Below are 14,374 nucleotides of genomic sequence, written 5' to 3'. Positions count from 1 at the left end.
AATGTTTATAGGAATTTAAGAATTTATTTATTTTATAATTTGGAAATTTTATAATTGGTTTATTTATATTTTCGGGCATTTTTTTCGTTAATTTATGTTTTTGCTATTTATTTTTCCGTTATTTTTTCTCAAGTTCCTAATTTTAGGACAATTTTTTTATTCTTTTGAAAACTTTGGAAATATTTTTAAATTTTAAATTAATTTTGAATCTCTTAAATTCTGCTAAATATTTCTTGAATTTACTCAATTTTTATTTGTTTTTATTTTGTAAACTTACCAATTTGAAACATTTTGCTTAAAAACCTTCTAATCTCTTTTTAGACATTTAAGAAATTTTTTGATATGTTTAAAAACCTTGTTTAATTTTTTCTTACAGTTCATTTTTAAAAATTAAAAATTATTTAAAATTTGCATACAATTATAAGGACAATTTTTTTGTAATCTTGTCAGAACTTCTAAACCTTCTAATCTCTTAAAATTATTTAAATCTTTTCTGTAAAATTAAAAAAAATTGCCCTAAAATCTTTTAGATTATTCTTTGACATTTTTTTAAATCTTTAAAAGTCTTTTAAAATAATCTCTTTAAATTAATTTTTCAAAATAAAATATTGTTTTTATTTTTCCTAGGAACCTGAGAAAAAATGTGTTTTATTTTCATCAAACTTTACAAAATTCTTTTAAAAATCTTTAAAAGTTTTAATTATTTTTGAATCGTCTCAAAACTTCTGAATATCTCTTAAACTTACTCAAATTTTGTCTAAAATTATGTAATATGGCAAAATTTCAAAATTTTGCTTAAAAATCTTTAACACACTTTTTAAAAGTTTTAGGAACTAATTGAAAATGTTTTGTGATCTTTTTTTCAATTTTCTCTCAAAATTCCTTACAAAAAAATCATCAAAAAATTTCCCATAAATCTTAAGAACTTTTTTTTCATTTTCTTGACACCCTGACAAAATTAAGTTTACCTAATAAAATTGTAAATCCTGAAAAATTAATAATATTGTCTCAAAAAAGTCTACCATATTCTTTTATCCCACATTCTGAAATCTTCACTACTTAAAGTTATCCTTAAAAAAAAATCTAAACCATTTCTTCGTAAATCTTTCATAAATCATAATTATTAAAAAGCTTCAAACTTTTTAAATCGGGATCTTCGGGTTTTCTGAGTTCACTTTTATAACCTGGTTTGCACCCCGGAGCAATAAACATCGGCATAATTAATGGAATTAACTCAATAAAAAAAAAACTATTCGAAAAATCCACTTACCACTTAAAACATTATCAGAATCCTCGCTCTTAGGTTCAGGTGACGACGGTTTCGTGTCCCCGGCCGACTTCAAATTAATAAACTCTTCTTGAAAATGTTCCCCTATCCTGAATGTATAATCTCTGAAAACGTCTTTGGCTCTAGGAGATGGAAGCTTCTCCACCAGGGAATCAATCAACAAAGCTAGGGAACAATCGTAAACATAAATGGGAAGAATCAGTCCGCGTTTCGGATTTTCCTCCGTTACTTTTGGATAGGCTTCCGGTTTTGGGGTACTGTGAGCTGTAGTCGTTCGGCTCGAAATGCTAGATCCAAAATCATCAAAATTTTGATTAGGAGATGCACAGTCATTCTCGGGTTGACTTCTTCCATAAGGCACTGGCGTTAAATTTGTGTCTCTGAGATCAAAATTTGAATTCAAGGATTCATAATGTAAATTGGAATCAGTTCCCAGGTAGAGGTCTTGGACATCTTCTTCTGGATACATCAGAAGTCTCACGTCTTTTTCCGTAGCGGGTAAAATTGATAGGATCACGTGAGTTGTACTCACACCTTTTACAAAACATCTCCACTGTGGAGTGGCACGTGTAGTTTTATCATCGTCTTGAGCTGCAATTTTTTATTTTTTTTATGTTTATATACTTATTTTTTTTTTAAATTTGTAAATTTCTTCTTTTTGATAACATTTACTAATAAGATAAGACAGATACAACCGAGCATACGTAAACGGTACACTGGTGCGAATTGGTTTGTTTGCAATGTTAATATTAAATATTTAATATATTAAACATATAATAAACAGCTAGCATATATCACGCATATTTAACATATATATTTAATATATTTGGGTATAATCCGCTGCAGCTGTGTTTGCGTAAATGCCAACAAAATAAAAAAACTTAGGGTGCGAATTCGCACCAGTGTATCGTTTGAGGGTTGAAAGTATGTCACTTAAACAGAAGAGAACTTTAAGTGTTAAATGAAATTCTTATCTCGAATGTGAGATGAAAACTTCAAGTTTTTGGTAAAGTATACATTTTTGGGGTAAATATATTTTTTGAAATTGTTGTTTGTCATTATTTGTCGTGTAATCGCACGTCAATTGCAAATCTACACAAGTCACTAAATTTCAATCTTAAATTTTTTAAATTTAATAATGTTCAATTTTAAATCTTCAGAATCAAACTATTCCAAAAAAGCGTTCAAATTTGCATCATTTTCTATCATACACATTAAATATTGAAGAGTCTTCAATTGGAAATATTCAAAATTGAAGAATTTTCAGACGTAAATCTTTCGAATTCAACTATTAAAAACCGTTCAAAATGATATTCCTTTAAATTCTATATTCTTAATTTTTTTATTTAGTTTAATTTATTTGTATTGTGTTTATTGTAAAAAATTCAGGAATTTGACATTGTAAATCCGCAAAACTGTAGAACTTTGAATAGCATATCTTTGAAATCGAAGAGTTTTTAATTTTGAAAATTCCAAAAGTTTTTTATTTTGAAAGTAACAATTAAAAATAATGCAAGTTTTAAGTTTTACAAAATAAACATTCTTTTATTTTCGTGGTTTATGTTGGAAATTTCTTCAATTTAGAAAATTTAAAATAATAAAACTCTTGAGAAAATTAAAGAACTTTTATTCATGCATCTATAAAATTGAATGAATTTCAATTTTTAATCTTTAAAATTAAATATTCTTCAATGTTAAATCATCAAAATTGAAATAAACCTATTTTTAAAACGTTAAAAGTGACATAAATTTAAGCTATAAAAATTTCGAATAATTAATTCTTCAATTGTAAATCTTAAAATGTGAAAAATTTTAAATTGTAATTCGAAAAAATGAAAAATTTTCAATTGTATAGATTCAAAATTCAAAAAAATTTTACTTTAACTCTTCAAAATTTTAGAACTTAGAATTGTAAATCTTTAAAATTGGAGAATTTGTAATATTGCACATTTGTAATTACAAATTATGCAAGTTTTAAGTTTTACAATTAAAAATGCTGTGAATTTGATTATTTATTTTTAAAATTTCTTCAATTTGGAAGATTTAGAATTGAAAACTTTTGACCAACGACAAAATTTAAGAACTTTTATTTGTAGATCTTTAAAATTGAAATAATCCAAAAAAACATTCGAAATTAAAAAATTTTCTATTATACAAATTAAATATTAAAGAGTCTTGGATTGGAAAATTCAAAATTGAATAATTGTGCCTTGTAAGTCTTCAAAATTGAACTAAATATTCTTTTAAAAAGTTCAAAATTAAATAATTTTAAACTATAAATATTCAAAATTAATGGGTCTTCAATTCTAAATCTTCAAAATTGAACTAATCAAAAATAACGTTTAAAATTATGTACCATAAACATAAAATTCGTGCAAATTGAAAAATTTTCAATTGTCCTTCTTCAAAATTGCAGAACTTCGAATTGGAAACCTTTAAAGTTGAAGAGTTTTTAATTTTTAAATTTTACAATTAAAAGTTATGTAAAAGTCTTCAAAATTGAAATAATAAATCTTAGATCATATATCTTAACAATTGAAGAATTTTAAATTCCAAATCGAATAAAATTGAATAATTTTAAATTTTGAATCTTCAAAATTGAATAATTTTAAATTTTGAATCTTCAAAATTGAATAAAATTAAGAAACAAAATTGAAATTTCTTCAATTTGGAAGATGCCAAAATAGTTCAATTTACACAATTTATGTTTTAAGGGTACCCAATTTTGAACGTTATTTTAGAATAGTTCAATTTTGAAGATTCACAATTGAAAATTCATCAATTTTAAATACTTGGAATTTTTAATTCTTCAATTTTTAATAAGTACAATTGAAGATAAAGAAAATTCTTCAGCTTTTTCAAGAGTTTTCAATTCTACATCTTCCAAATTAAAGAAATTCTAAATAAAAGTCATCAAGATTACAAAATTTGCAATGTTCTAACATAAAACTTGTTCAACTTTGAATTGTAAATTTAAAAAATTAAAAATGATTTAATTTTGAATAATTCATTTATGAAGATTCACAATGAAAAATTCATCAATTTCAAATAATTTCAATTTTTAATTCTTTAATTTTTAATAAGTATGTTTGAAAATTCAGCAATTGAAATATGTATAGTTTGAAATAATGTAATTTTTAACGTTTTTATTTTAAATATGTATTTCACTTTGTAGACTTACAAGGGAAAATTTTGCAATTTTGAATACTTTCAATTAAAGAATCTTGAATATTTAATTTTTTAAATAGAAATTATGCAATTTTAAATGCGTTTTTGGAATAAAATGTTCAGAATTTAAAATTAAAAAAACATTCAGTTTTCAAGATTTATAATTGAAATTAAATCACTTCTACTTAAAATTGATGCATTTTTCAATATAAATCTTTATAATTAAACTATTCCAAATTAAATAGTTCTTGAGTTTACAAATTTACAATTAAAGTTATTAAAGTTATGCAAGTTTTAAGTTGGAACATTCCAAATTTTGTAATTTTGATGATTCATATTTGAAATTTCTTGAATTTGGAAGATCTAGAATGGAAAAATCTTAGAAAAACTTAAGTTTTTTTTCATACATCTTTAAAGCAGTTTAAAGTTTAAGAAGTTTCAATTTTAAATCTTAAAAATACATATTTTTTTCATTTTTTTATTTAATTTCGAAATTCTATTATAAAATTTGGAGTCAGCGATTCCAAAAAATTTAGAATACTTATATTTATTAAAAAAATACATTAAAGAAATATTTTTAAGCTCAAATAGATTAAAAAACGATTATTTTACCAAAAATTAATAGTCTGGATAAAAAAAAAAACATATTTTAAAATACTTTTGGAAAAAATTGATCCTATCAAAAATTACCTGAATATGGAGAATCAATCATATAATCAGACAATTATATATTATTTTAAATATCAAGGATAGATATTAAATGTATATTTTTTTAAATTGAGTTCATACCTGTATGAAAATAAGGAATGTGAGATTCTTCATCTCTAGAACGATTGGCTATCATTTCAGTAAACTTTTGAGATTCCGTGGTCGTAAGAAGTAATTCCTTGTTGTGCAGATTCTTGATATGATCTAAAAATCCGTCGATCAATATTCGATTCGCATTCTCCTCTTCATGGTCTGCATTATGTAGGCCTAACAAATAAAATTTGGACATTTGAGAAAGATTAATTGATTTAATTTTATCAAATTAATTTAAAATAATTTTTTTTCTGAAAAAATACGTTAAGAATGTCTGTTATTCTCTGCTGATAATACAGATTACTTCTTAAAATTAAAATCTAAATACCAAGACAAGTAAACCTAGCACCAAATGTGGATTTCGAAATTATTATACAAAAATAATATAATAATAAATAATATGTATAATAATCAATAAGATTCCATACAGTGGCGCAAATTGAAATTTCAAAATCAACGCTGCTAATTTCTTGAAGGACAAATTTTTAACAAAATAGTTGAACTTCTAACGAAATATTTCAATTTTAAAACTAAAAAGACGATTTTTTTCGAAGACAATTGCAGTTTCAACAAAAAAAAACAAGATAATTTTCAACCAAGATATACGAATTTTCAACTAGTTGAAGTAAAAGAAAAAAAATTGGTAACAAAATAGGTAAATCTTTAACCAAATATATGAAATTTTTTCATAAAAACCTTAACTTTCTACCTAAAAGATGAGTATTTAACAAAAGAGTTTAGCCTTCAAGCTAAAAGGTCGAATGTTTTAGAAAAAAGTTCACTTTTAAACCAGAAAAAATTAATTTTTGACCAAGTTAAATTTTCTACTAAAAAAAAAGTTTTCCATTAAAAATGAAATGGTTAAGTTTTCAGTTTTAAAAATGGATGAATTCTCAACCAAAAAAAAAAAATTAATTTTCAATTAAAAAGGATCATTTCTCAAACAAGAAAATTATTTTGCTACCAAAAAAGACGAATTTTCAACACAATATCTGAATTTGAAACTAGCAAAGATTATTTTTCAATTCAAAATATCTATTTTCAAACAAAAATGGAATAGTTATATTTTCAGCTGGAAAAAATTAATTTTCAAGAAAAAAAAATTTTTTTAAACAGTTTAATTTTCAACCAATTAGTTTCATTTTTTACCCAGTTGTTGAATTTTCGAGACGAGAAGACAAATTTTCTGCAAAATAGTTGAATTTTCAACTAAAATGATCAATCTTTAACCCAAAACATGAATATTTTACACAGTAGTTCCACTTTAAAGGAAGCAGTTGATATTTTCAGGATAAAAAGATTTTAATTAAAAATAAAAAACAATTGAATTAAACCGGAAAGGCGAATTTTCAACTAGAAAAGATTAATTTTCAATTTAAAATATAAATTTTGAACTAAGAATAGAATGATTAAATTTGTAGTTATAAAATTGTTTTTAAAAACTTTCAACAAAATAATAAAATTTTCAAGTAAATAGTTAAGTTTTCAACGAAAATTATGATATTTTAAAACAACAAACCAAGTAGTTGATATTTCCACATCAAAACCATTTTTATTTAAAAAAAAATTGAATTCGAACAAACAAGATGAATTTTTAAGAAAATAATTGCATGCTCAACCAAAAAAGATTAATATAACCTTTAGAAATCAAGGAGATAATAAAGTGAACCTTTCTTCGATCGTTTTTTTATATTAAAAAATACGAAAATTAGTGGAAAACTTTGTTTTCTCTCGTATTTTAGAATAAACAAAAAAGATTAATTTTTAGCCAAACAATTTTACTTTTATCAAAAATGGGTGAATTTGTAGCTAGTAAAGATCAATTTCCAAATTAAAATATGTATCAATTTTCATCAAAAAAAGGAATAGCTAAATTTTCAGTTACAAAAATGTATTCTTAACAAAGAAAGCAGTTGATTTTTGAACCCGAAAATATTACTTTTCAATAGAAAAGTTTATTCACAACTAAATAGTCATGTCTTCCACTAAAATTACGAAGCTTTATCTAAAATTGTAAATCTAAAATAATTTAAAAAAACAATTTCAATATTTAATCAAATACTTGAATTTTTAACCAAAAAGATTATTTTTTAACCAAGAAGGTTAATTTTCTAGAAAAACATGCCATTTTTGGACAAAGGACGTTAATTTTAAACCAAGTAAATGTATTTTCAACTAAAAATGATAATTTTTCAATCAAATAGTTGAATTTTTAACATTTTGGATGAATCTTTTTTTTCTTTATTGACTGTAAAAATTTTCTTAGTTGAAATTTCGTATTTTCGATTACAAAATTGATCTCTTTTGGTAGAAACTTCACCCTTTCCTGGTCAATATATCAATTATTACATTTTTGGTTGAGAATTAACATTATTGTTTGAAAGTTGAACTACTTTGTTACTTCATAAGAAACAAACAAGAAAAATGAAAAATATTTTACGAGGAATCGTACAGAAATAGTGGCATTAGTGGACAAGTTTTTCCCGATTCGCAAAATTTTTTCACGGTCAATAAAATTGAGAAATTTGAACTCTAAAGCTAAAAGTAATAAAAAAATAAACTGCAAATTAAAGCACTCAAAGTGGAACTCGTGAATTTTTAATTATTTAAAATTGAAGTTTAAAAGTTTTTTTAATTTAAAAAATGTTAAATTCAAGTGCTGAATAATTTACACGCATAAAATGGGAGTTTTGCACTAACACTTTTCAATTGAACACTTTTAAATTAAATGCAGATAAGCAGCTAAATTTAGAATTTTTAACTTTTATAAATTATAGAGTTCAAAGATTAAAATTCAGTTTCAAAAATATCAATCCACTTTATCATTTTAACTGTTTTAAATTAAACAATCAAACAAAGAACTTTAAAATTTTCAAAATTATATCATTTCAAGCAACTTTAAACTAGAAACAAACAAACAAAAAAAAAATTAAAAAATGTTTACAACTAAGCCCTCCTTAAATTCGAAATCAGATTATTTTTCTTTGAAATAGTTTAAACGTCCTTAAAAAGCTTCAAAATTTAAAAAAAAAATCGAAAAGTTGTTTGAAAATTTTCAAATTTAATATTATTTTTGAAATGTTTTCGAACTTCTAAATATCATGTAAAAATGAATAGAACTTTTAGAAAAGCTTACTTATTATTTTTAGACAAAAATTTGAATCATTTTAAGTTTTGAAAAGATTCAAAATTAATTTAAAATTTGAAATAATTTTAAATTCTATCAACGAGGTGCATGTACCGAAAAAATTCGGCTATTCGTACCGAAATTTTGGTGCAAATAGCCACAGCCTAATTTAAAAGAAAGTGTAGACTTTTGCAGTTTTCAAATAAAAAATCTAGAAGCTTTTGAAGAATTGTGAAAGGTTTAAGAGACTAAAAATGTTTTCTCAAGGTTCCTAGGAAAATTGAAAATGATTTTTCATGTTGTAAAATTATTTCAAGAGAATATTTTAAAAGATTTCCAAAATTGCGAAAAAATATTCTGGAGGATTTTAAGGACATTTTTAAAAATTTTCAGGATTTTCTAAAAATCGTAGGAAAAATTCGATTTTTTTTAATTTCCTTAAAATCTTCCTGATTCTTTTTTGGAAATTTTGGAAATATGTTTAAATCTTTCAAGATAGACTCTTAAAATGATCATTAAAAGTGAAAAATCATTTTCAATTTTCCTAGGAATCTTAAGAAAATGTTTTTATTGTTTTGAAGCCTTTCACAATTTTAAAAAAGCTTGTCAATTTTTCGTTTGAAATCTGCAAAAATCTACATTTTGTTTCAACTTAGACTAGGCTATTTGTACAAAAATTTCGGTACCAATCTTTAATTAATTACGAATATATTATCGGATGTTCACATTTTCTGGAAATCTGTAAATTCTTAAATTTTGAACGGATTTAGAATCGTTTTCTCAAATCAATGATTGTTCAATTTTCAATACTTAAAGTACAGATACATTTTTTAAACAATTTATTTATTTATATTTACAAATGATGAAATAAAAATGTTATTTATCCAAAATTATCAATTTTAAATGCTTTTTTAATCTATAATTGTTTAACTCTTCAAGACTGCATTTTAAAATATTTGAAATTAAAATGTAAATTTAAAAATAAAAATCCAGAATGGAATATTTTTTAAGTAAAATATTTTCAAATTATGCATTGTAAACTGAATAATTTCATGCTTGAAAAAGATAAAAATTCAACTATTTTTTTTTTAAATTGTTGAAATCGAACTTGAAAAGATTTTTGTTCTAAAAATTTGTAAAATTCCCATTAAAAAAATAAATTAGCGGTTGCCCGGTCCAGCGGCCACCCTAATAGTGTTTCGGCAGATTTCTTGTCCTGATCTAAAATTGAAATAGAAGACTAATTAGGGTATTTTATACAATTTCTAACCATCATCAAACATAGAAAATAAAAGCTCAGCCTGCTGGCATTTTGGCAAGATGTTGAGCGTATCGAAAAGAAAAACCATGGAATGAATTCGTTCCTCGACAGAAGGCGGGCCTTCTAGAAAATCTGTTTGTGTCGGTTTTTTGATCGGTCTGCTGATCATGCCTTGATTTAAATATCCTTGCCCAGTCATGATGTCCAAACTCCTTTCGGAAGGAACAATTTGACTCAGGAGGCTCAAGTGCTCGAGGGTTAACAAAGCGTTTATGCATTCTTCGTCTACGTGAGCAATCTGCAAATAACGAAGTAAAATAAAATGATGTCGAGCAATGCTTAAAAAATTCGCAGATAAGATCCTGGGTAAGATTAGGTTAACAATGTATCTGTTAAAGTCTTCGACACTTTCTGGGAAATAGTACTCTTAATTATTAAATTATGATTTGTACAGTGATTAGATACGTGGAAGAAATTTTCTAGGATTTTCTTTCAAAAATAATCATTTCAGAAGAAAAATTATCATATTTAAAACTTTTTAAATATAAAAAATGATAAGAATGAGGTATTTGAACAAATTTTCTCGAAAAGTTTTAAATTCTAAAATCTTTCACTGAAATTAAATATTGAGATAATAATTGTATTGGAATATATTTTTGAGATATTAGAATTACTAATCGGACGCTATGCGCGCGTGTAGTTTTTAAATTTTAAAAAGAAAAGGATTTTTAATACAAAATAAAAATTTCGAGTAACTATTTGTTTGTTAACAGTTTTTTAACACTTCAGTTCAAGCTAAAATTAGATTTTGAGATCGGAGGATAAGGAAATAAGTACCATCAGTTTATTTATAAATTTATATGAATATAATTTTTTTACATTAATTATATATTTTTGGGTATTATTTTAGTCTACAAATCTTCTCAGATTCTTAAATATCATTTAAATTAACTCGAGTGTTTCCTAAAATTTCAAAAAAATTGTGCAAATTAAAAAAAATAAATAAAAAAAATACCTTAGAATCTTTCAGAAATTTAAAAAAATCATAGATCTTTTTAAATATTTTCTTAAAATTTGAATTTTCCTAGGAATCTAGAGAAATTTCTTTGATTCTCATGAAATCTTTCAAAATTCCCCAAAAATCTTTGTTTCGAAATTTTCCAAACCTTTTAAATATATTTTAAAATTATTCGAACGTTTCATAAAATTAAAAAAAAAATGGCGCAAAATCTACCAGATTTATTTTTGAAAATCTTGGAAACGTTTTCAAATTTTTCGAATTTAGAAACTTTGAAAGAAATTTATTTTATTTTACAAGATTTTCAAAATATTAGGAAAAATTCAAGTAATTCCTTTATAATTTTTTTAAATATTCAATGGAAATTAATTTTTGAAATTAAAAAATCATTTTTAATTTTCCTATAAATTAAAGAAATATCTTTGATTCTCTTGAAAACTTTCCAGATACTTGAAAAGCTTTTTTTTACATTTTCTGAAATCTTCAAATAAAATTTAGTTTTAAAATCTTTTCAACACTTCTAGACCTTTTAAAGTTTCTTTTTTAAATGTATTCAAATTGTTCAAAAAATAAAAATAATAATTTCGTCGAAATTTTCTCTTATTTCTTTAAATTCTTGAAAAGCTTCTTTTTTTTAATTTATTGAAATCTTCATATGAACAATTTAAAAAAATCTTTTCAACACTTCTAAAATTTTAAAAATATCTTTCGAAATTAATATAAATAATATAAAAATATAAATATAAATATAAATAATATAAAAAATAACCTTAAAATCTTCCAGATACTATCTTGAAATTTTTTTCTTTCTCTTGAGCCCTTTTATAATTCTTATAAAAAATATTTGTTCGAAATATTATGGAATCTAAATTTTTTCTACAATTTTTCAAACCTTTAAATTAAAGGTTTTTTAACAATCTTTGAAGAACTTCGAAACCTTTTTAATAATTAATTTTTTTCAAAAAATACAATTATTAAAAATTTCCCTAGGAATCTAAAGAATTGTTTTTTCATTCTCTTGAAACCTTTCAACATTTTTAAAAAGTTCAAAAGTTCTTTAAAAAAATTCTTATATGACTACTCTTTTTCGAAATCTCAAAAAGTCTATATTTAAAACAAAATTTTACAAGTTTTAAATGAAATTTGAATCGCTTCAAAATTTACATATTTGAAAAAATTGCACAATTTTGTTTTGAAATCTTCCACATTCTTTTAGAAATTATAGTAAATGTTTAGAAATTTTTTGCGATATTTTTAAGTTTTCTCTAGAAATTTAATTTTTAAAAATAAAAAATCATTTGACATTTTCTTATGAATATTAGGAAAATTTTATTTTCTTAAAAAATAGTTAATTCTTTAAAAACTTATACATATTCTTCAACATCTTCCAAAATTTACATTTTTTTGTTTAATCTTCTCAAGATTTCAATTATTTTCGAATCTTTTTAGGACATTTCAAACTTTTAGATATCTTTTGAAAAAAATTCCGTTTTCAAAAAAATGGTCTTCAACTCTTCCATATTCTTTTTCGATATATTTTTAAATCTTCAAAACTTAAAATTAATTTTTCAAAATAAAACCTAAATCCTTGAAATTGTTTTCGGAAATTTTATTCTCATAAAAATAAAATTATGTATTTTGAAATTTTGATTGAAAAAATTGATTATGTAGAAATTCGTAATCTTTTTTAATAGATACACAAACCAATTAGGTTTTCGACAATATCCAGTATTTTCGAGATATTTGCTAACATCAATTTTTTATGGATAAGACATACATACACAATTAATAATAAATGTGATATTTTTCGATGTAGATTAACTTAACAAAAATAGATTCCGCAATATCGTAACTTATCATCTAAATCTTGATCAGTTGTTATCACATCCTGATAATCCCAATTTTTTTCCATTTCATTCCAATCGGAACAAAAATACACCTTGGCTGTTGATTAGCTATAAGATTCTAATCTTTCCTTCATGATCAAAGTTTTATTTGACGAATCTCCGATAAGCTGTCGATAATTACATGACGTGAGACACAGAAATGGCACAGTCGTTTAGGGCCTCGGGAATAAGTTGGAGGAGTTGAATCTCACTTTTAAAATTCTAAGCGCAGAGACCACTACTCCACTTGAACCTCGACACCCTTTTATTTTTTGCTATTTTTTCTTTCAAAAATTCCATTAGCTGATTTTTCGTAAATTTCTGACTTCCTGGCGACGAAGATCGATGAAGGACGAAGGAAGGCGAAAGTTTTCCAATTAATCTTGAGCTGGAAGAGTTAGATCTGGCAAGTTCCCAGAGCGCGTTTGCTCACTGTCGAGATCCTCTCTTCCAACTCAAGATTAGTCGGCTGCAGATCCAAAAACTTTTTTTATCCACCCCAAGAAAAATCGGAATCCAGAATTGAAGAGACTTCTGGAAATTTTTCATAATTAACTGACAGAGTTGAAAATTTATTTTTAATTTTTCAATTTCGTCAATTGGAATACGAACTCGTTTTTAAATATCCAAACTCAAGATTATTCACTTTTTAAACGATATTTTTATCTTTTCTTTTCAGTCAATTAATTACAATACTTTATTTGAATTTTCTTAAGAGATCAGGACCACATGAGCTACCTGCTTTTAAACTGATTTGAGTTATCTAATTTCTTTTATTTTGCAAATCAGGAAAATTTAAACGAGTTTTTAAAATGGACAAGGTTGAATAATTCATTTAAAAAGTGAAATGAGGTTTTTTTTACTTAAAAATGTTTAAACAGGGCAACAACGTGTGTTCGTAAAACCCTAGTAAAATAAAAGACTTGCAGAGTCTTAATATACTGTTTGAAGAAAGAAGATAAGAATCCACATCAGATTATTTTCCAACAATCACGAGAAACTGATGCAATATGAAATTGAAATATATTATTTTTTCTCTTTAAAAAATCTTAATTAAAATTTTAAAAGTAACTATTAAAATTTATTGAATGAAAAACTTACGAGCGAGAGTTCAAAATTTAACTTCAAATTCATCGACTTCAATCTGATTAAAAAAAAAAAATTATCAGTGGTAAAAATTTATTATATTTAAAAAAGATTCTAAAGATCTAAATCGACTTTACCTTCTTTTTTCAATTCCTTAAAAATAAAACTAGCCACTTTTTTCAACGAAAGATCCTGTAGCTCATTCCACTAGCAATTTCTTATCAACACTACCGCCTGCAATCAAACTCGATGGATCTTCTTATCTGAGCCTTTTCTCGGTCTGAATAAAATCACACCTTACATAACACGATTTTACGAACACAGTGTCACCTGATTTAAAAAAAAGGTTGAAAAACAACTAATTTGCCTGCCACAAAAGTCTAATGACGATGATCCAGGAAATAATGGAAAACTGAACGATCCGGAAGAAGCACTGGGAAGTAATGAGCGATCCGGAAGGTGGGAATGAAGAAAGCTTCAGAACTGAGAGAACCTCCACGAAAAAAGGTAAGAAAATCACTAGCGGGCCCCGAATACACCTGGGCCCTATATATACCTGAGGCAACTGATAGGAAACCCCATCCTAAGTCCTTCATCGATACCAGAGCCCCACCCCGATAATGATAGCTTGATAACGATTCTCTGATAGACAATGCAGACGTCAACGCCTAAATTCAACTTCAGTGAAGAAAAGAGTAGAATCTGATTTAAAAAAAAAAACATTTAATCCTTTTACAAC

General features: G+C 24.6%; 1 protein-coding gene across 2 annotated transcripts in view; it reads right to left on the bottom strand.

The window, feature by feature from the left end:
- Positions 1-14,374, bottom strand: part of LOC117171206 (KICSTOR complex protein SZT2-like) — a 132,777-nt gene that overhangs the window by 58,081 nt on the left and 60,322 nt on the right. For both annotated transcript variants that reach the window (XM_033358289.1, XM_033358290.1), the window contains exons 11-13: positions 9,655-9,943; positions 5,246-5,431; positions 1,271-1,879 (exon numbers count right to left, since the gene is read on the bottom strand). In XM_033358289.1, coding sequence (XP_033214180.1) covers positions 1,271-1,879; positions 5,246-5,431; positions 9,655-9,943 — 1,084 coding nt within the window. The remainder of the gene's footprint in view (positions 1-1,270; positions 1,880-5,245; positions 5,432-9,654; positions 9,944-14,374) is intronic.

This window comes from Belonocnema kinseyi, chromosome 4 (assembly GCF_010883055.1).
Source record: "Belonocnema kinseyi isolate 2016_QV_RU_SX_M_011 chromosome 4, B_treatae_v1, whole genome shotgun sequence".
NCBI lineage: Eukaryota > Metazoa > Arthropoda > Insecta > Hymenoptera > Cynipidae > Belonocnema > Belonocnema kinseyi.
This window is presented reverse-complemented; position numbering and strand designations above follow the sequence as displayed.